This window comes from Corvus hawaiiensis, chromosome 2, assembly GCF_020740725.1.
Source record: "Corvus hawaiiensis isolate bCorHaw1 chromosome 2, bCorHaw1.pri.cur, whole genome shotgun sequence".
In the NCBI taxonomy this organism is placed as follows: domain Eukaryota; kingdom Metazoa; phylum Chordata; class Aves; order Passeriformes; family Corvidae; genus Corvus; species Corvus hawaiiensis.
In genome coordinates this window covers 96,639,037-96,662,446 of record NC_063214.1, presented here as the reverse complement: position 1 = coordinate 96,662,446, position 23,410 = coordinate 96,639,037, and the positions used below count along the sequence as shown (strand labels likewise).

At 37.4% G+C, this 23,410-nt stretch overlaps 1 protein-coding gene across 4 annotated transcripts in view; it reads left to right on the top strand.

The window, feature by feature from the left end:
• Nucleotides 1-23,410, top strand: part of TMCO3 (transmembrane and coiled-coil domains 3) — a 33,986-nt gene that overhangs the window by 7,603 nt on the left and 2,973 nt on the right. For 2 of the 4 annotated variants that reach the window (XM_048327441.1, XM_048327451.1), the window contains 10 exons: nucleotides 724-903; nucleotides 2,568-2,759; nucleotides 3,563-3,691; nucleotides 6,668-6,760; nucleotides 7,421-7,607; nucleotides 8,543-8,660; nucleotides 9,258-9,453; nucleotides 15,560-15,710; nucleotides 22,058-22,137; nucleotides 22,649-22,798. In XM_048327441.1, coding sequence (XP_048183398.1) covers nucleotides 724-903; nucleotides 2,568-2,759; nucleotides 3,563-3,691; nucleotides 6,668-6,760; nucleotides 7,421-7,607; nucleotides 8,543-8,660; nucleotides 9,258-9,453; nucleotides 15,560-15,710; nucleotides 22,058-22,137; nucleotides 22,649-22,798 — 1,476 coding nt within the window. The other 2 variants (XM_048327461.1, XM_048327472.1) reach the window with 2 other exon arrangements.

Here is a 23,410-nt window from a genome sequence, read left to right as displayed (position 1 = left end):
AACCATATGAGCATATTTTCTCATTTTACTTCTGAAACCTAGTAATTTCAGAAGCTGTCAATGCAAGTTGATAAGAGGCCCAAACTGAAATAGGGGGAAAAGTCGTATGTTTTAATTCTGATAGGAAAAGTGCTTTTTGGGAAACATGAACAGGAAGCTTGGCTAGAGTGATTGGCTGCTCATCTTTCTTCCAGCTCTTTTTTTTTTTTTCCCCTGTTTCCACAGTTACTGTAATTTTTTGAAAACCATAAACAGACTTCTTCCTATGTTTATAAAAGGGCTTATAAAGTTAAGATTCATTGTGCTTCACATCTAATTTGTTTGTTTATTGTAGATAGTATAGCTATGCTTTCAAGGTATTGTGCTTCCTTTCTAAAGCATGAAGTTCTAAGCCTTTTTGGCTTTGAAATGTTTCCTAGAGTTTCTCAAAGTAAATTCTTTCTCGTATTTTCTGGATCAGAACCTTGGGGCAAGTCTACTGTTTAAAGGATTAGAAAACGCAATTGGTGGATATTTTGTTTGGTTGTTGTTTTTCATGCCCACTTATCCGGTGAAAATTGGCACAACAGAAAGCAATCTTTAAATATCTTCATGAAGTCTATATTGCTTTTGCAATTCACTGCTAAAATGTTTAGTGTCAAAAGAAGCATATATTTATGTCAAATGTTTTTTCTGCTCAAAGGCCTGGCCAACACTTTATCTGTGTGTTGTAAAATTCAACAGGAAGAAATGGAATATGTTGAACTCTTAGCAGCAGAAAAACACCAGGTTGAAGCCCTTAAGAACATGCAGCACCAAAACAAAAGCCTGTCGATGCTTGATGAAATTCTGGAAGATGTCAGGAAGGCAGCTGATAGATTGGAAGAGGAAATAGAAGAGCATGCCTTTGATGACAACAAATCTGTAAGTGATGCTTTACACTCAGTCATTTCATTGGAGTGCATTTATTTATAGTTGGTTTTTTTGTTGCACTGTGTGTTTCTCTTGTCTTATATAGCTGTTAGGATTTTAGTGATTGGTAAAGAGTGAGCAAACAGGAGTAATTGTTCCTTTTTGCTAGTGATTTCTGTGGTTTTGATTTGAAAGTCCTCCCTGCAGCTGCCACTTTAACAAGAGACAAGTGTAGTCCATCTCACTGATACAGCCCATGAGAGATATGGCATCTCTGTGGTGTTGGGGACTGTGATGGTTGGACTTGGCAGGATATGGAGTTACCGTGTTAGGCATTGTATCCACTTTTTCATTTTCTTGAGAAAGTTACGGGAGAGCAAGAATCCTTGCAGTTGGTTTTCACGGTCTGGGAAAAGATATATTGTTCAAAGGAAAGACCTGAAATGTGTTTGTGGTGTTACTTTCTTCACATCTGCCTTCCTCTGCTTTTTGTGCCTTGGCCTACCTGCACTGATCCTTGTTTTATGTTGCATGATGGGACAGTATCCTTCAGGTAAGGCTGTGTGTTTCTAGAGCCAGCAATGTGTCAGTTTATTCTGTGTCCGATTTTGCCATCCTCAAACAGATTGGCCCTGTTTGCATAAACATGGATTACAGTTTTTTTGGCTTCTGCTCTTGGGAGGTTTTTGTTGATTTCCAGGTTGACTCCCGAGGTAAGCATAGCTCTTGAGTTCTGCTGAGGAGGCAAGACCAGTTTCTCTATGGCAGAGAGCCAAGCCGTGCGTTGTTTTGTTTGTTTGGGTTTTTTTTGTAGTAGTAGTGCTCGAATCGAGAGAAAGCGACAGCAGCTTTTTAATTTCGTGTGCGGCGGATGAGAGCGGGTGTGCCCCGCGGGAGTCGCACCTGGCAGCGCCCGCGGCGGGCGGGGCCGGGCCGGGCCGGCGGCAGCGCCCTCTCCTGTTCCGCCGGGGGAGAGCGGCCCTGTCGGGAGCCGGGGCGGGCGCTCTCCCCCGGCGCCTGGGAACGGGCAGAACGCCCGCCATCTCCTTGCTTTTCTGCTTGTAGCTCCATCCATGAAAGAAAAGGAATCATGAAATGCAACCTGGAGGACTACGTATTTCTCCGTCATTGCAGGGAACATTCTTTTAAACTAAAACAGTGGAATTTTAGAATAGAGGAGCTTTAATACAGTAATCCGTATTCTGATAAAGATACACAAGCTTCTATTAAAATATAGCCAAATGGAGAAGTGTAGCAGGTAAAAATGAAAAAAAATCTGCACTACAACCTGTGTTCAAGAATTGCTGTTTTGAGAAAGAAAATCGTGAAAATAACTAGATAGAAATAGTTCTTATAATCTCTCCATCAAGTTTACAGGATAGTGACCTTTTCTTGACCTGGAATGCAGTCTTTAGTTCAGATTTTCGTGAACTCAATATCACTTTGTAATCTCCAAGTAGTTTTGTTCAAGGTGATAAGATGTTACTTTTAAAGACATCACGTTTTGATTAAGAGATTGAAAGACTTTTAGAGAAGAAACCTGCACTATTTTTAGTCTGTGTCAACAAGTTCTGTAGAAACTTCAAGCACAGCTAATAGTCTTTCCCTTTTTATTATATGCTTAATTGACTCCCCTTTTTTTGTTTCCTTGATTATTTGTTTTCTTTTTCTTAAAGGTTAGAGGTGTAAACTTTGAAGCAGTTTTAAGGGTGGAAGAAGATGAAGCCAGCTCCAAAAGAAATGCTTCAAAAAGAGAAGTAGAAGATGACTTAGGTCTTAGTATGCTTATTGATTCCCAGAACAATCAGTATATCCTTACTAAACCCAGAGATTCAACCATTCCTCGTGCTGATCATCATTTCATAAAGGTAATAATTTTAGAGACATTCTTGTCCTTCACTTTTGGGTTTAGTCCCCCTAGTTTGCATGTCAGTACTACTTGGTTGGAGTGAGTATAGTTTCAGCATTTGTCTCTCTGAAGTTATCCCAGCATTCATGACTCCCCTATCTATGATGATGATTTGGCCATGTGTTCCCTGCTCTTAGGATTGTCTTCACAAGATTGATCATGAAGCCACATGAATTCTCTCTGGTTTTATTCAGCTTAATCTTGTTTCACCTTTGGGGCACTGTCCCTTCTCTCAGACTGCAAAGTTTTAAAGCTACTGCTTAATAAGCCACTTGCATGTTGTCAATAGAGAGAATTTATCTGGTTGTGCCTTGTGATGAAAAAAGGGAGACTGGAAAATACATAGATGTGGTAGAGTTTTGATTGTACTTGTGCTTCATATAGAATAGCTGGATTGGGATTTTTGTTTTAATTATAAAACCCCAAAACAGTTCTGTTTCACCATCTTGTTTTAATGCAAGGTGTCATTCCACTCAGGAAATTGCCTGCTTTCTGTAATATATTTAAAATGTTTATGAGTTGATTAAAAGTCTCCCAGTTACTTAAGGTCGGTACCTCATCTGCTTCATCTGAAAAACTGCTATGCTTACTACCTGCAACAGCACTGAGGTTAATTTACAGAAGTTTTGTTTTCCTTTCACAGGAAGTAGTCTACATTTAATTTTACAGTGCTATTTATCTTTTGAAAGATAATAGTCTTCAATTTCATCCCAAATTTGTGTGTCCTTTATACTAACGCCTTTGTAAATCTTACGTATTTAGGATATTGTGACAATAGGAATGTTGTCTTTGCCATGTGGCTGGCTGTGCACAACAATAGGATTGCCAACCATGTTTGGATATATCATCTGTGGAGTACTCTTAGGACCCTCAGGACTAAATAGTATCAAGGTAAGCATGCAAGTTACTTCTTGACTGATTTAATTTGTTGAAGTCTTCAAAAGCAGTTTTAAAAGAATATGGTGTTGCCAACCTCAAATGTATTTTGAAAAAAAGATATCCCCAAACCTGAACCTTTGCAAGAGGAGGCCTTCAAATTTTATGTCTTTGAATCATTTTGTTTTCAATCTTTTTTTCTTCTGTAAAATTATGACAACTGTTGAAAGTGAAAACCGAAGGTTGTGTGTTGTGGAAGTTTTATGTCAGGTTTTTTTGTTTCTTTCTTTCTTTCTTTTTGACTTTAATCATAAAGCATCACGATTTACAGCTAAATTATTTAAATGACATAAAATATACAGAACCTTGCAAAAAGTCAGTGTTGACAGTGGAGGAAGCATTTAAAACAAATAGTTCCCCAAGTAACATAGCTTGGCTTTCTAGAGAGTTATTTTGCACCTCTGTAGTGCTTTCATCCACCCTAGTCCCCCTATTCCTTTCCCAGTACCCTGCCCACATTCCTGAAGTCTTTTGAACCTTTTTAGCTCCGTCACGTGTACCCTGATTACTGGCTCCTGTGAAACCTTGAGCTGTGGTTGGCTGGACATATTTTGATTAGTGCTCTGGTGTGCTTTAACAGATTGTTTAGCCAGCAGGCAAAACAGAACACGTTAGGGCTGCACGGTAATGTCTGCTTAAGTTGCACGTGTCTATTGCATTGATATCCGTGAAACCACTTGGAACTGTCTTTGCAACATCTGCTCTTACATGGGCTTCTGTTGGAAATGACTATTGGGCTCAAAAGTAAGTAGGGATTAGTAGAAATTCTAGGATTTTGTTGATCTTATGTTAGAAGAGATTAAATAATCTCAACCTCTGCATTGTACATAATTTCTGGGTGGAGAATGTCTGGAAAGTTTCACCACTTAGACTGAGAATCAAGTTTGTAAGCTTGGCAATTAGAAAGAGACCCAACAACAAATTTTCAGAGACTTACATTGCAGAAGATGATGTGGTCAGAACAGATAGAAAAGTTTCTTTAGGACAGTTTAAGTGAGTTGCCTTTTTCTTGTGGAGCTGTGATTAAACATTATTCATCTGGATAATACTCATATTGACTGGGTCTCTTGTGCTTGATCTCTTCTGCATTTCCTAAAAAAGTTGAATGTCCAAGGAACTGAGAAGGCCGGCAGATTCTAATCTGGCAGAAAAGATAGTTTCTGTCCCCACTTCTGTAATTGATGATAAACCTTTTCTTCTACTCTGCCCTGTAAGTACATAGAAAAGAAATACTAGGTTTTTAAAATAGAATAGGGTATTTCAGTCATAGTGTTCACTGTTCATGTTCCCTGCCTGAACACTTCTGGGCTAACCAAAAGGTAAAGCATATTGTTAAGGGCATTGTCCAAATGCCTCTTAAACACTGACAGGCTTGGGGCATCAATCAGCTCTTTAAGAAGCCTGTTCCAGGGTTTGACCACCCTCCCAGTAAAGAAATGCTTCCTAGTGTCCTGTCTGAACCTTTCCTGGGGCAGCTTTGAACCATTCCCATGCATCCTGTCGGTGCATACCAGTGAGAAAAGCTCAGCACCTCCCTCTTCACTTCCCCTCCTCAGGAAGCTGTGGAGAATGATGAGGTTGCCCCTCATCCTGCTTTTTTCCAAGCTAGGCAAACCCAGAGTCCTTAGCTGTTCCTCACAGGACATTCCTTCCAGCCCTTCCACCAGCTTTGTCCTCTTCTGGATGCATTCAAGGACCTTCACATCCTTCTCAAATGCTGGGACCCAGTGTTCCAGGTGAGGCCACACCAGCACTGAATACAGTGGGATAATTTTGAGTGACTGGTGATGTTCTGTTTGATGCACCCCAGGGCGGGGTTTGCCCTTTGGGCTGCCAGAGCTCTCTGCTGACTCACACTGAGCCTGCTGTCTACCAGCATGCCCAGATCCCTTTCTGCAGGGCTGCTCTTCAGACACTCCTCTCCTGATCCATACTTATGCCTGCATTACCCCATCCCAGGTGGATCAGAATCCAGCATTTTGCGTTGTTAAATAATTTCCTCCCATTAATCATTGCCTAAATGCTCGAGTGTATCTATATCCCTCTGCAAGGCATCTTGTCCCTCGAAAGAGTCAAAGCCACCTCCCGGTCTGGTATCACCAGCAAACTTGCTAGTGGTGCATTCAACTGCTCCAATATATATATGATAGAATTGTCCTGAGAACTGAACCCTGAGGGTACACCAGTTTCCAGCCAGAAGTATCCCCATTTTTCTGTAGTGATTAGGAAGACAGCCACTTTTCTTGCTGTTGGACCCTTCCGTCTGAAGCACAAAGGCTGGTAGTTGTGCTGGTCTGAGAGATGGATGTGTGGAGCCTGTAGGATGGCGAGCAAGACAGCAACCGCAGTCTAGCAGAAAGGTTATACCAATAGACCAAGAAAATAACTAGCGAGAAGTAGATTCTGAATGCAAGCCTTGGGGATTTAATAGGACCTGTATAAAACATAATTTACTTTTTTTCAACCAGCAAGTAAGCTTACTGTTAAGGAAACTTCCCCGTCTGACCATTGATGAAAGTCTCTGGCCTCTCAGTGTGCATTCACCTTCGTGGCCTTGGTTATCCCAAAGGCTGATACTTCACTGACACTTGTTGCAGGCTCCCACTGAGAGTTCAATCTCCATCTCAATCTGCAGCTTGCCAGCCAAGCTACCTGGACCAGATGTATTCCTCAGCACTTACGAAGATCAATGCACATGTGCACGTTGGGTGACCAGGACTCTCCAACCAAATTATCACCTAATATCAGCCAGGTGATGGGAAAAATAATTGCGCCCTAAAGGTGCTATGGGAACTTCTGATGTCATATGAGCAGCAAGTGAGCTACCTGTGAAGCATAATGAGAATCCATTTGTTTTGTAGTGTATTTATAATTTTGTATTCTAAGTAGACTGCTGTGCACTGATTTTTTTTCTTTTTTTTTTTTTCTAAGTCTATTGTACAGGTGGAGACATTAGGAGAGTTTGGTGTATTCTTCACTCTCTTTCTAGTTGGTCTGGAATTTTCTCCTGAAAGATTAAGAAAGGTATTTTTGTATAATATCTCTGCGTTAAAGGATTTAATTGCTAATTACTGAAACTGCAGGTTTTAGTTATATTTTAGATTTTTACACACTCCCTATAACGCAGTGGTGTAACTTTGTACATTTTTGAAAAGACAAATGTGACATTTGCTTCTGCACTTTGTGAAGAATAGAATGCATTATTTATTCAGTGTCTCAAAAAAAACTACGTTTACTCCTTATTGTAGTAAAAGAGTTTGATTACTAGAAAAATCTCTCACAGTTTGACAATCCATCTCTGCCTTATTTTAACATGCAGTAATGTGCAGTTGCTGTTATGGAGTGTCAGTGATGTTTGCCATTCCTGTTATGAAGAAATCAGAAATTTTAAGTCCTGCATACTGAACTGATAATACATACTCTACTGGCTAATAAACTGATCAAGCAAGTATGTTAACACAATCTGGAATATTAAATGACGTGGCCATCAGAATTCAACAAAAACTACAAGTTTCTTTTGGTCTTAATTTAAAAAGAAAAAGTTATAAACCAGCTAGAATTTTAATAGTGGAAAATATGGCTACAAAATATATGAAGACTATATGTAAAGAACTGCTTACTTGCAGTGAAAAACATTGTAACTTAGCAATGCGGAAAGTCATTAAAACATGTTTTCTTCCCAAGGTATGGAAAATATCTTTGCAAGGACCCTGCTACATGACAGTTCTGATGATTGCCTTTGGTTTACTATGGGGGCACTTGCTCCAAATTAGACCAACACAGAGTGTCTTCATTTCCACTTGCTTGTCTTTGTCGAGCACACCACTGGTGTCCAGATTTCTTGCAGGTAGTGTTCGAGGAGATAAAGAAGGTAAATATGACTTTAAATATGGACTACTATAGTATCTAATAAAATTTGATATGAGTTGACTTTGTAATATTATAAGAGAAGCTAGTTAAAAGAGCAAAACAAAACACACTGTTAAGCCTGGTTTACAAGCAGTCATCCTTGTTTAACACTGACCAGTGTTGTGCGTATTCTTGCTAGGAAGTGTACTTGATTTGTACATAGCCAGTCCTCTTTGGGCAAAGACAGTGTAGTACAACTAGTGCTCTCCATTAATAACTGACTTTACTGAGGGTCTGGAATCCTTGAACTTTTTAAGAGGTTACCAGATTAGCCCACTGCTACCTGTCATCAGGGCAGAAATGCTAATTTAAATAATTCACATCCTTCTTCAGGAAACAGAAACCGGTTCAGATGGTCTTTCATAGCTAACAGCTCTTCAAATAAGTACCTTCAAGAGCCGTATTTCTAGCTTCTCAAATACTTCTAAATGTTTCCTTTTGAAAGTTTTGACATCCTGCTTTCTTCCACTTAAATCTCCCTCATACAAATTGTGTTAAAGTACTCCTCACCCTCTAGAATATTCATTCTAATGCCAGAATTCAAAGTGTATGTTTTACACATGCTGGCTCATACATGTGTCTTCAGAATAAAGCCTGTAGAGAAGTTTCACTAAATGCATAACTAGTGCTTAACTGCTAAGCAAAGTCTATGTTTTTACTGTGTAACAGAAGTTTCATATGAATATTTTGTTTGTATTTTAATATGTCTTTATAGATACATTTTAATATACCTACTAGTGGGGAAAAAAAAAATCCCTAGACTTCTTTGAATGACCTTCAGCCCATTAAGAGCTATACTGGGCTTCCATTGGATTGAGCCTTTTCTAGATTTCTGAGCATTTGCAAGCATTCATGGTTTCTGATGACTGTTTCCATGACCACTTTGCTGGTGTACAGGGGACATTGACTACAGCAGCGTACTGCTTGGCATGTTGGTGATGCAGGATGTGCAGCTTGGTTTATTTATAGCTGTCATGCCTACACTTATTCAAGCAGGAGTGAGCACATATTCCAGGTAAAAAAATTATTGTATGGATCTTCCCCTTATCCCTTGCAGTTACTATGTAGATTACCAATATGAATGTGAGAGCACTACAGTTAATGTGTGTTCCATGGAAAATAGGCACTCTGGTGGATTTCCTTTATTCTACTTGTCATGAAGTAGAAACTTGTAGTAGTCATACAAAAGTAGTTGTATGAAAATAATCTCTTTGCTATAGCTGCTTTTTTCCTGTGTGGTAATTAAAATTTGTAGTGGAAAGTTTGTTATTTTAAAAAAACAAGAATGAATTTCTTCATTTACTTTATTCTGTCTGAGCATGTTTTTGTCAAAGACTAAGTGATAGTATTATTGTGCCTGATGTCTTACCTTGGAGATCAGTCAACAAAAATCTTTCTGAGTCAATGTGGAAGTAAATTCTAGGCTGTAAAAGAGGTTTCTGGACTAAATCTGCAGATTTAGTCTTAATCTTGTTTGCTAACGCATCTAAATACCTTCCTGTAGCTACTCAGTTTTGAACATTTATGGAATTAGATCTTTTCATTTACGGGGAACTGGTTGGGAAGTATGAGAGCACTTGAAAGAAACTTTTTGTTTGTTCTTCTCTTCCAGCATTTTCAAGGAAATTCTGAGAATATTGATACTGATTGGCCAAATTCTGTTTTCTCTGGCTGCTGTTTTTCTTCTCTGTCTTGTTATAAAGACTTATCTCATAGGACCGTATTACCGCAAGTTGCACACAGAAAGCAAAGGGAATAAAGAAATCCTCATTCTAGGAATAACTGCATTCACCTTCCTTATGTTAACGGTAATCTTTTAAATTAATAAAACATTTTTATGCATGTGGTAGTTTACTTCATCAATATCACAAAAGCCATCACACTTACTGTTATTGCATATACATGTGCCTCTTAATTATTTGGTTTTAAAATGTTTTAAAACAACCCCCAAATGTGCAGATTCCTGCATTATAGCACAGATGAGTAGGAAGAGATACAATTTGAATGTGAATCAGCTGAAATTCTGCTGTTAGCTTTTAATACAGCCAGTTTAGGAATCATGATCTGAGTTCTAATTGTGGGCTACTTCATGTATTTGAAAATAATTTAGGATGGGTTTTGAGATACTGATGTCTGATTGTGACATTTGCTCACAGCTTTCTTCTCAATAACAAATTCTCAACATGGTTTTTATTATAAAATAATTTTCTTTTTGTGTGGGAGACACATTTTGGGATGAAGTTAGGAAAGGAGAGAAGTGCCTTAAGGTTCATAGATTTTGATTAACCCTATTGGGTGTGGTTCATTTTTCCCTGAATATTCCTTATTTGTTTCTATCTCACATTTCAGCCCTCTGAAAAACTATACTGCTGGAGAGCAGAATGTGACAGTTGCTTGATAATGTTGTGGGTTTGACACTCCATTATCCTGAATGTGCAGACTGTTACATCCTCTAAGAATAATTAAGCCCAAAAGTTCCTGTGCCTGTTTTCTAGGGGTATTTGCTTAGTTACTGCAGCCCAACAAGGGAAAGCTGACCTTCTTCGGGAAGAAGGTTGAAAAGTAGTTAGTGAGACCATGGCTTTACAGTTAGTGACTTCTGTTGTACAAGTTAAAAATGCCATTGCTCTAAACAGGTGTTCATATTTCAAATGTGTCCTCTAATAAAAGAAACAAAACTACTTTCTCCTTTTTACTGTCTAACAAGCAAACATTACGCTTGTAAAACAACTTTAATGAAAACCAGCAAACAAACCACAGAAGCAGTTTTACTTTTTAATTAAAATCATGGCCTACATAGAATTGGGCTTACTGTACCCAAATTGCGTTTCAAATATACAAGGAGATTGTCTACATGACTTTACACAATACATATGTGTATACAAACATGGAGGGGAGAATATGTTTGAGTTCATTGGATTTATACTGCGAAACCAGAAGGCTTCTTCAGCATTTTCAAAATTCTTTCTTTTTGAAGTTGATCAATGATTTATCGAAGGGAATGGTACAAAGTTTACTACAGGCAACTTCAGTGAACCAGTTGAAGTGCTTGATATTCACTGACACTGATAGATTTGTTATAGTTTGAACACACAAATTTAAAAAAAGTAAAAAATCATTTGCTTGTTGAGTTGTACAAGTGAACAAACAAATCTTCTGGAAAACCAATCTTAATTGGTGTAGATGCTGTACTATGTCAGGAATACAAACATAGGATGGGTGATCACAATCTAAGCTGAAAAAAATGTTGCATGTCTTTGGAAAGGTGAGATTAAGGTTTTCGGGTGCCAGGTAGGAAAACAATTAAACTGTCATGGATTCTGCAAAGATCTTTCTCATTGGAAAGCCAAGTCTAAATATTGAAGGAGGTTGTATAATTAATCTGCAAACACTGACTTCTCTGTACTGGTGCAATTCTAAAAATGCTTTTGAATTTGTAGAGGAGCACTAAGAGAGTGCCTATTTTAGTGTCCTTAACCAACGACAGCTCTGTGGCTCCATTTAGAAAATTTGAGATATGTTTGTAAATAAAATATTTTAACTCACTATCTAGCATTGTGAGTTACTCTGCAGGACACATCCTTTCCAATACACAAAGAAGAGAGTAGGAATGATATGGTCTTCCTGCCTCATGCATATAGTTACTTATTATGTGCTTCAGTGTTGGCTGTGTTTCTGGTGTCCAGCTAAGCTTATTCTGTATTTGGATTAATGTGTAGCACCAGGACATGTAATGCTCATTATATATAAACTTAATTTATTTTACTTGGTTCCTGTGTTTGAAAAATCTCAGATGATTAATTAAACAAGAATTGCCATTTCCTTGTCAGTAAGTGCAAATTCTGTATGAGAAAACAAGAGGGAAGATGAGACAGAAGAGGTTCCTATACTGCAGTGTGAGTAAGGAATTTTCTTGTAAGGATTATTCTGTCAGTTGAGGAGATTTTGTGTATGGTCATGACTTTTGAGCATTTCTGAGCTTGGCTCACTTGAATAACATTGCAACTTGTTAAACCTGAAACAGATATTTTAGTAAGACTTGGAGCTTAAGATACCCTTTCTGTTCCCAGTATTCTCAGAAATAATTGAACTTCCCCTCCCTTTTATCCTTCAACTGGTTAGGCAGATCGGGGCTGGGAGGTGGGGATTGTGTCAAGTGCCAATCCTGTAACAGTATAGATGACACTGAGACAGTTGTGCATCTTTGAATCATGTACCTTGTCTTCAGTTCAGTAGGTTCAGTAGATCATTATTACACTTTCAGCAACTCCTTTTCAAGCTTTGGGATATGCATATAGTGGTTGGTTGGTTTGTTTGTTTTTGTTGGTGAACTGTTCTCCTGAATTACCACATAAGGAACAAATCTAACTTACAGTTTTAAATATGGCCATTCAGGATCAATGGCCAAACTTGTAGTTGTAAGTCGAGATACTTACTGGGATCAGCTGAAGAATATGTCAGCCTGAGCATTCACTGGTGTAGTGTTGCTTTTTCATATTCTGTATGTACGGAAACATTACAAGGAAAATTGTTTTAAATGCTGTCCTGATAATGAAGTGCTGTATTGGACACCTGCAGGACAACTGTAGTCAGTTTTATTGTGTTTTGAAACTGAAGTTGCTGAATGTTATTGGGGAAATGGAAAAATATAAAACCGGATCTGACAAGAAGGACAGCAGTTACATTTATACTATACATTTATAGTTTATAGGACTGTGCATACACATCGGGGAAAAGTGGCTTCTGGTTTCACTGCCTGATGGTTGACCCAGGATGGTGACAGCAAACGGAGGGAAATTGCCAGTTTGCTTTACATACCGAAAATACAGTGATGTTATTGCAGTATTTTACATATGAATACGTACAGGGGGTTTTCTGCAATTTCTTATGGGTATCATTACTAGTACTGCAATATCATTCTTAGCTTCATGTACTTTTCAATGGTTTATAACCTGCTTATGAACTCTTTCCTATCAATTAAAAGAAGATTAAGGAAGAACTTTAATTTCAAATATTCTAGTTAATTATTTTGTAAAATACAGTTGAGATAGAGGTTTTTACAAGGTTCACTAAAAATTGTTTCCATTTCCATTATGGCTTTACTTTCTTGAAATGCAAGCTTAAAATTCACCTCTTTACTCTTGAGCAGATTTAAATTACTAACGCCTGAAATTCTAATACCTTTATTTCCACCAAAATTTTATTTAATTTTACTGGTTTACCATATTCATTAAGCTTCTATGATGATTAAAGAGAGGCAAGAAGATAGACACCATTAGAGAATATAAGCAAAACAACTGCTGAACAGATGGTTGAGATTCGCACAGAACATGTTATAGCAGTAATGTTTATTTCTTTATTTATTGACGTGGTAGAACATTTGAACATAAAAATCCAATATTCTAGTGAAAGCAAAGCAATCCTTTCTGAATTAGAGTAAAATGGGATCTTTGAATACAACTGAAAACTAAGTTGTACTGAGGAAAACATATAAACTGACAACATTTTTCACATAATTTTGACTGAAAAAGCTTTCTGTAGTGTAAGAGTTGGGAAGAGGACAGTGCAAAGCCCAGGGATTAGTAATTGCTAAAGCCCTGTTTGGTAAAGGCGGAACATTAGAAGTGATGCAAGCAGAGAGGGAATACTAAACGCTCAATACTTTCCAGGCTTTGCTTATGTAAGAAATTCTGCTCTGAATGCCTTCCTGCCAGTAAAACAAGTCCTCTAGTATGTGTGTGCACATGTGCCCTTACATTATATATAATAAACCCTGATTCTACAGTTTTAGCTGAGGAAATGTGTCCACTTGTAGGTAATACTATGGGACAGCCAGAGACAAAGCTGGGAATTGTAAAAGGAATGTATGTATAAAGCTACATATAAAAGTTGGACTTGATGATCTTAAAGGTCTTTTCCAACCTAGTTGATTCTGTAAATCTGAAGAACAAACTGGAGCAGGGGAGAGAGTGTTAAAATTACGTAAATTTGGGGTTTTTTCTTGCTCTCTGATACACTTTACACTTTTCTGTATCTGGAGTGACCTATAGATTCTGTAGACCTGAAGTTGTGTGGTACCCAGAGACTAGACAAGAAATAGCAAAATCTGCCTATTTTTTTACCAGGCTCTTGAGCTCACACTTGGCTTGCTATAGACTGAAGGAATGTAATTCAGTTTTTATGCTGTGGGACCAAATTCCCAGTTAGACATGCTGTTTACTCCAGTTATGTCTGATGCTTTCTGAACAAATATGTTTCTTTCACACTCAAATTGCTCCTTGCTTGAAGATTGATTCTCACAACAGTGCAGTATCGTGCAATTCTGGTACAAGATATGCTGCATCTCATATGGTAACCTAATCCTGTCCAAGGGAATGTTTAAAATACTAGCTATAGAAGTTTTAATGTAGAACTGTGTTGCAGCTGATAACACTTAAGTGTGGGAAGATTATAGCTGAGTAGTAAAAATAATTCCAACTTTATTTGAATAGGCTATATTGGATCTTAATCATCCACAAGAGGTGTGACTTTTGAAACAACTAATGTATGATTGAGAAGAACTTAAATGTTTCCTATTCATATCTGTTTCCTTTATTTTATTCATCTCTTGGTGATTTTTAAATCCTTTATGTATATATTGCCTTCTTCCCTCTTAAAATTTCAAATTGTTCTGAAAAGCACTGAAATTCCTTTTGTTTTAAAATGAGAATAACATTATTTTGTTTGCTTTGCATGATCAGCAACTAATATTAGTTGACAGAACCAATTTGTTACCTTAAGTATCTTGCAATAAATTAGAGTGTTATTACAAATACAGGTATGTGATAAGCATTCAGACATTAATACTTCAATACACAAAAGTCTTGGGATTATTTTTAGATGGCATTTTATGCATAGCGTGGAGACTTGTTTATTGTGTCTTTTGCACTCCTCCATTAGTTTCACATCACCTGAGTTTTTGTTTCATATCTTACAGTATAGCACTGTTCAAGATATGATGAATGGTGTCCATAAATGTACTATAGTGTATTCTTGCTTAATCTAAATTAGAATGAAAATTAAGTCATCGGTTTTAAATGTTCTATTAATATTAATAGCATTGTCCTTTCTCAGCAGGATGACCATCTGCAGCTGCATGATTTTGAAGTATTTTAAAACATACTTTATACCATACCATACATGAGAATTGCTGCTTGCTTTTTTTGTAATGTTCCAGGCATTGCCTTAAGCAGTTGGCTTTGTGTTTTGTTTAGTCTCTTTACATGTGTTTCATCTCATCTTCTAGTACCACATTAAAATACTAAAAAACAATGAAGCAGTCTGAATTCTTTCAAGCAGACATTGTGCTTCATTTCAGCAGTTTACTTCATACACTTAAATGAATCCCTGTTCAGTAAAGCACACAGGTACATTTGAACCAAATTTACAGTAATTAAATGTAATTTATGCCGGGGGCTTCTGCTAGATTGAGACTCTTCTCCCAAATACAAGCTTAGATTTTCATTTTTTCCCTCTTGTTTGACAACTGGAAAATACGCTGTTCTTACTGCTTTATTTCACAGCCTCCATGTGTTATGTAACCCCAACTCCAAAGATGTTATAGTCTCTCTTGGACATGTGAAATCAGATGCTGTCCTTAAGAGCAACACAAAGCATTACAATGTAGATTAAGAAATTAAATTTTCTTTTTGTGGGAAAGGAGGTAACAGAAAGGGAGAAACTAGTTTTGTGAGTCTTCTGTATAAATACAATACTGCACAACACTGAAATATGTACACTGAATTCTGTTTGTTGTTGAACTTGCATGAAGACATACTAATTTCCTGCATTTCGTATAATGTAAAGTTCTATAGTTTCACTGCGAAATGGTATATAAAGTCACTCAGCAATAGATTCTCTGTTATTCCTTAACAGATCACAGAGCTGTTGGATGTTTCAATGGAGCTGGGATGCTTCTTAGCCGGAGCTCTGATCTCTTCTCAGGGTCACATGGTTACTGAGGAGATTATGTGCTGTATTGAACCAATACGTGACTTTCTTGCCATCATTTTCTTTGCATCTATAGGTAACTTCCAAGAAAACTTACTTTAAAATATATTATATTTATATATAATATTAAATAATGTTATATCTATACTATATAAAATACATACAATGTATAAAAACATTGCTTACAGTGTGGGTGAGGAGAAAAAAATGTTGTCTATAATGTGAGGGGAGGAGATAGATTGTACTTTGTTAAAATACTACGCTGTTAGCTGACCACAGTATTGGTTTGCCTTTGCTGCTATTTTTAAATGTAACATTCAGTTTCAGAAGTCATTTCCATGTTGTACTCCCAAGTCTTGTTTTAGTGTCAGTTTTTCAATGTCAATTCTGAAATGATCCTATTTAAAACACATAACTAAAAATTTTAAGACAAAAAGGTCTTGGTTTGGGCATTGATTTGCTGGGGTTTTTTTGAATGTTCTTCTGTCTTCCCAGCAGCTGTATTTGTAATTTTTACTAAAATTGTATTACTATTTTGAGTCAATTGGTAGAGTAGATTTCAGATTTTTGTGACTTGGTTTTCTATAGAAGCAGAACGTCATAATACCATAATTTTTTATAGCTTGTTTCTTTAGAAGGTTAATTGGGAGGGGGTGGTCTGTATGTTCTCAATGCAGGGAAAAAATAATTGAAAGAGGATGTATCTCAGACACTACTTGAATGCCAACTGAAATGCAGCATTGATGCATAAGATGAGAGAGTAACTCATTATGCTTGATATCCAAAAGGAGTTAACTCAGAATACTTACAGTAAATCAGTAATTTCCTTTTGAACTGCTATGCTCTCTAGCTGTCTGTGCATGTCCCAATACACTTCGTCTAAGGGAAACTGGAACGCGTTACTGAAGTGCTTGGCATCAGCAGGTGAGGAGACAGGCCCTGTGAAAGTACTTGCCTCTCCCTGTGGATTGTATAGGAGATGCATGTCCTGCAATGCCGGGAACATCGCAGTGTCTAAGAGGAGGTTTGGATGTGGCCCGGTGCACAAATCCAACTTTCTTCAACCCATGTTTACTCAGAAAGTCTTAGGGTTTGGGCTTGGGTATTTTCAACACCACCCTTGGTTTTTCTTCTGGTAGGATTTTAAGTTTTTTATTGTTCTTTTTATCTCCATGTATTTATTCAGATAACAGTAAAGTCCCACCATCAGCATAATTTTAATGTTTTTCCATATATACCTGTGTGATACTTATTGTTTCGTAACAGAAGCTAAACTGGTGGCTGTCAAAACAGAAAGGAAATAGCTATGCTTGCCAGTCTTAATTTTATTTTAATATTTTTTTAATCCAGCCCATGCTAATAGCTTCTGATGATGAGTCAGATTACTTAGTAATAGATATGTTTATTTGAATAACTTATTTTTTAATAATGGGAGGGAAGTGGTGGGCTGTGATGAAACTTGGGCCTATATAACTGACAAGCTTGGATGAGTAATGCTCACAGATGTAAGTTGTTTATGTGTTTCAGTAAAGATGGTGATGGAGTGGATAGTGTTATCAGGGATACAAAGCATGACAAGTGATTATAAGCCCAAAGTTAATTTTACAAGGGACTGAACAAAAATACTGTCCTACGCTCTTGTGGCTGCATAAATTAAGACTAGAGATAAGACTTCGCTAGAGTACAAGAAAATAGCAAGACCTCAGTTGGCATGCTAGCAGCACTCTATACTGCCTACATTGTACTCTAAGGAAATTATTTTAGTAATTCTGTTACAGAATTATATGAAAAAAATTCTTTTTAACAGTTGTTGCCATTATAATTGGAAGAAGGGAAGAAAAGAAAATTTCCTAACAAGTTGGTGTGATTTTACAGAAAATGGGCATTATTCCTGCCTCAGAAGAAAATTATCTAAAAAATCAGAAGAGCTATGTTAGAGGCCTCTGGCAAAATGTGAAAATGCTTGCTTGTTAAAAAAAACCAAACACAAAAAAACCAACAAAAACCCCTCCAAAATCAACAAAGAAAGAAGACCCAAAACCCTAAAAACCCCCCACCCTCAAACAAAATCCCCTTCCTCCCCAAATAAAAATTAGCCCCCCCTCTCCCTTTCAGTTACTTTTAAATTTTGTGCTTAACAGGAAATTCTGTAGGGTCGCACAGAGGTAGGTTTTAAAAGGAGTGAATGTGATGTTGCAAAGAAAACCTGAGTAGAATAAAAAGTAGTCCTGAATTTTTCTTCTTAGTAGACTTCTTTTTAAAGACTTCTTGCTTGCTCCCTACTTGCATATGTACACATGCAAATTATATCTATCTATAAATGGATAGAGATTTACTATGTGAAATTACGTAAGAGCCACAGGGAAAGGTTCTTCCCCCTGCCTAACGAGAAGGTTTTTTTGTTACTATATGCAGCAATCATATTATAGAGAGCAGTTATATAGAGAAACGCTTGAGATCCTGAGGAACACCACTGCAGTGGTATCATTTCTGGTCCCTGTAGAATAAAGGCACAAATGGAAAAATTATCATAATTGAAAAGTGACTGTAAGTATGTCATTTGGAAAAGTTCATTCCTATTTTGCTTGTCTTAAAAGCCTGCTTTTCTGTTCTCACTACAGAAATCCTTCTGGTGCCTAAAAGCTGAGCTGAATAGTACTTTTCATGTAATATCCATAGCAGTGGACCTGCCCTAAGCTTGACCTGTGCAATGGTACTGCTTTCAAATTTGCGCTTGGGTGCATTTGTGGGAATAATGCACCTTTGCAGTTAGGCATTAACAGCTGCACTTTGAGTTAAGCTCAATCTGTACATTCATTTAGGCCTCTGGATGTTCTTCAGGGTTCCTGGCGCTCTTCATGCCACCTGCTGAGGTTAGAAAATTCCTGTTAGTCTCTGTCCTCACTAGGAGTTTTGAGGGAACATCTTGACCAGTCCCTTAGAGCCACATTTGGGCACTTTCTTCCTCATTTTTGTTTTGGTCCCTAGTACACAGATCTTTACCCATACATCATTTGATTTTGTTTTGGTTACTTTTTAGAAAGATGGAAGGCATCTTTGAGTAGACTGTTTGACTGTTTTAAAAAAGCTCCAATTTTTTTAGTGTACATGTGGAGTATGGAGTTTGAAACTGGGCATCAGGACCCTCTCTGCCACTGGTGAGGTGAGAGATTATTTCCACTGACAAGTTGTGTGTTCTCAGTTGGCTGTACAGATGTACCCACCTGCCAGGTTCCGTGCTTCCCTTCTGGGTAACTCCTGTGGTCTGTGTTGGACCTTGAATACAAGATGCTGAAAACCCTTTAACAGCTCAGTCCTTTGCTACGGAAGATGGGTGATGCTGACACTGACAGCACCATCACTGTCCAGAACAAACATGCACACAAGGATTGTCCAATGAGCCTCTTAACATTTCTGTTGAATCTGAGAAAAATCAAAGGAAGGTCCCAACTGGAATTCATTAGGTGGCATGCATCGCCTTCTCTTTATCCATGCAGCTCTACTGCTTTGTTTTCCTGCGTGGAACACAATGAAACTTGAAGGTTTTATGCCCTCAGAACTTAAAATCAAAAGGACTTTACCCTTTGCAGAGATATGAAGTAAATTGGCTTTCTGCTCTGCTCCTTAATGATCTGGCCAGGGCTGTAGCATTTATTGCGTTTGCTGGCTATGATCTTCGGTTCATTAGGACTCTTAGTAGACACAGCATCTCAATGCATAGCTAACATGATTTTTCTGAGTGATGTCCTGTCTTGAGGATGTGTCAGAATTAATTCTACTGGCTCCAGTTTGACCCACAGAGTTCTGATTTTTGCACTCGTTTGCCGTCAAGGATCTCCAAGATTGCTTTTTTTGATGTTGGATCTAACCAGGATATGGTCAAGATGTTTGGATATTCACATGCTGTTAGGAAGCTGTCCAGCAGATCAGTAGAATCTGTCTAATCGAGGAAAGAGGGAGTACTTTTTAAGAAAAATGTACTTATAAAAAGAATGTGCAAAGTCTTGCCTGTAATTGTCCACAGAATATATACCAACTTATATGAGTGAACTGTGCTTTTTGGCTTGACATCGATGCACCCCAAGGCCTCTGTTCCAGCTCTTTGTGAACACTGCTTAGAGCTGAAGTCCGGTAGCTTATGGTCAGCTCTGTAAAAGTGTACCTAAGTGTTATCCTAGCTATTGACTGCTGGCCAATGTGACATGTGCTGATGACGCTGCTGACGTTTTTGAGTTATTTGAAGTGTTTCTTACATGTTAGAGAATGATTTCAAAATTACTCCTGAACTTAGTTGAAATCTGATCAAAGCCATTGCAATAACTGGCCATATTCATACACCTTCTGCCTATGAATTTAATCTTTCTGATGGTGTTTGTGTTGTCAGGAAGGTTTCATGTGCTTGTATAGGAGTCTGATATGACTTCTGGCCTTACCCTGGGTTTTCATCTAGGACTGGGGCAAAGGTCTATACTGACCATAAAAATCACTTACAATGAGATTTATTTCCTTCAAAAAAAGTCTGGTTTCTGGGATGTTGATTTGTCTGCTCAGAATAGTGTATGTGACAGGTTTAGGCTTGTTTTCACCTTGCAGACACTCGCCTCCAAAGGATTGGTACAGAAATCAGCTGTGGTTTGTGCTTTAGCTCTTTGGAATATAGCAATAATCTCCACATTGGGCAGCAGTTCAAATGGACTTCAGACTGCCTGTGTGCTCCAGAACTGAACGTGTAGTGCCACCAGTAGTGATGAGAGCACTAGGTTTTATTTATAGCCTACTGTGGAAACCTTCAGTTCTAGATGTGGCAGAGTTGGCCCTCTTATCAAACATGCCATTGCTACAGGCTGTATTTCTCTAATTGCTTTTCATGTATTTTCTGAGATCGGCCTAAAGGTGAAAGAGCACTGTGTATGTGATATACAGTGAAAATACAGAGGAGCTACTTGCCCTTCCACGTGCATCTGTGTATATATGTGGATTTCTTTTTTTTGGTGTGATGTTCATCTCTTATTCTGCCATCTCTCCTCTTACTTTGCCAGTCTTTTGCATTTCTGTTTCAGTAGTTGGAAGGAAATCGAGAAATAAAACAGGGTGTGTGCGTGCTGACTGGGTGGTACTTGGGTAAAGATCCCTGGTGTATTTGAAGAACGTTTCCATCAGCAATTGAATGTGCATACAGACAAAACATTGTGAAGTTACTGTAGGTCTGGAAGTGATGACAGCTCTTGGTCCTCTCCAGTTTGTCTGGCTCTGCACTATAGGGAGGGAAAATTAATGAAACCTGTCCCACATTAAAATAAGAAGTTATTTACAGCATTGATTTACATGCCTTATGCTTTAGAAAGCTAAATTCCTGTCCTTCATCAGAAATAACTGGATTGGAGAAATGCCAACTATTATGAATTTGTTGAGAACACCACCACTATTTTGATTTCACCTTTTAGAAATTTTTATGAAAAAGGAACGAGCTTCCAAAGATCCACAGTTATGTTTGCCTGCACAAGTTCCTCATACTTCAGGAGATAAAAATGGACTTAGTTGTAAGATTATTCCTTGGTGACTCTAGGACTTCTCCAACAAATACTTCTTTTTCTTATGTTTAATATTAACAGGATTTAATTTTATGTTTCTGCAGTCTTTGTGGTTCTTGTTACCTTTCTTCATATAATTACCAAGTTAGAATGACCAAATATTGCAAAAAACCAAAAAAGCCAATCCACTCCAACAAAAGAAACCCCACCAACATCAAAGCAATGGGTTTTTCTGTAATTCCTTGATTGTTAGACCGTGCTCAGGGGTTTATAGCCTTACCTGATTCCAGTCTAAGTGACTTTTCAAGTTCAGGTGTCTTTCAGTGTTTGGAAGTGAGGGTCATAGAATGAAGCAGTTTGGATTTCTGTTGTAGCTATAGTCAAATATATGTAGTCAGTATGCAAATACTGAGTTACATGTTCCTTCCACTGTGATAGTCCATGACCATATTGTACAAAAAAAGTTAAATGACTAGCAAAATATTACAGTGACTGTGCAGAACAATGGAATTATTTTCCTGTGGGATTTTTATAGCTTTCATTAGATGTGTGTTTCAGTTCAGATTTTGTATTGTTGGCTGGTGTGGAAGACTGAAAGCTTTAGAAATTAAAAGTGTTTGTCCATCAGTCATATGCAACTTAATTCATTTGGGAATATTTCTTGTGCTGAACCTCCCCAAAGGAAAAAAGGGCTGGATATTGCAGGAAATGCTTTTGTGATCAAGTAGGTAGTTAGGGCTTTAGTGATCAAGTGGTTGGTAGGTAAGTTAAGGCTTTCTGTTTGATTGGTTTTGAGACTATAGTCTTTCAATTAAATATATTATTAACCCAGAAAATTACCATAGTAAGATATTGGCCTCAAACTGTGCAATATTGTTTTCTTTCCTTCTAGGACTTCATGTTTTTCCCACATTTGTAATATATGAACTCACAGTCTTGCTATTCCTTACATTGTCTGTCGTCATAATGAAGGTATTTTCTTTTACGCTTTTAAAAAATATTTTAATCTTCAATAATCTAAGTAATCTTTGTGCTGCATGGGCTAAAGAAAATTCTATGCAAGAGCTGAATATCTGATTTAACAGAGAATACTACTGTAAATCTGTATTTGGAGGAATCTTACTGATTAGAATACAGTTGATACAATATTCTTCAGGTATTTAAAAAGAAAATTATTTAATGTTAAAAGTAAGTTACACATGGAAAAGCATCTATTTCTCTACCTTGGTATTTGTGACAGTTATCAAGTGTTTTTATTATAGTAAAGAAGATGCTACTTTTTAATGTGCAATGTACATTGTCTGTTTTGACATTAATACAGAAGACACACTTGGAAGTCCATTATTTTATGTTATGTCCAAAATTATTGTATTTGATGCTATGTATCTTACAGAGATAGTACTGTTTTATTTACTGCACTTCTTTTATCTAATCAAACAAACAAAGCAAGCCCACAATAACTCAAAAAACCCTGTTTTGAAAGTTTGTCTTGGCAGTGCTTGTCCTTTCTTTGATTCTTCCAAAGACCAGCCAATATATCAAGTGGATTGTCTCAGCAGGACTGGCCCAAGTCAGTGAATTCTCTTTTGTTCTGGGAAGTAGAGCACGCAGAGCAGGGATCATATCTCGGGAGGTAAGCTGTTCTGTGGTTATTAACTTCATTTTTGCACCTGAATAACTTACACTGTAATACAAAATCCCAGTATTTGAAATACCAAAGCACTCCAATTTTGTCGCACCTCTCAACTGTAAAAAAGTAGAATCAACCCTTATACAAATGGATACTTCTGTGTCCTTGATAGGGTTCTTAGTGCTGGTTTTTACTTGTTTCATACTGTACTTTAATATTTTAAATAGCTTAGATATAAATGCTTTACCTTAACTTCTCTCACTTACAACTTAATTATGTGAGCAGTGAGTTGCAGATAGCACCCAAGCGACACAGACTGAGAGGCCTTTGCTTTTAAAATCTTGATACAGCTATTGAAAGAGGTATAGGAGTATACAATACAGAGAGAATATAGGATTTGAAGAAGGAAATACCAGTAAATAAGAACTAGAGAGCAGATATTGTGAAAATTGCCTTGACATTTAAACAAGCAAATAAACTTGTAATCACTTTAACCTGTAAGGCTTGTTCATTTTAAATCCTCCACAGAAGAAACAACCAATGTTTTCAGTAGTCATGAAAAAAGTTCCCCAGGAAAGAAGCCTTAAACTTAGTTTTATACTGAAGCTGTGAGAA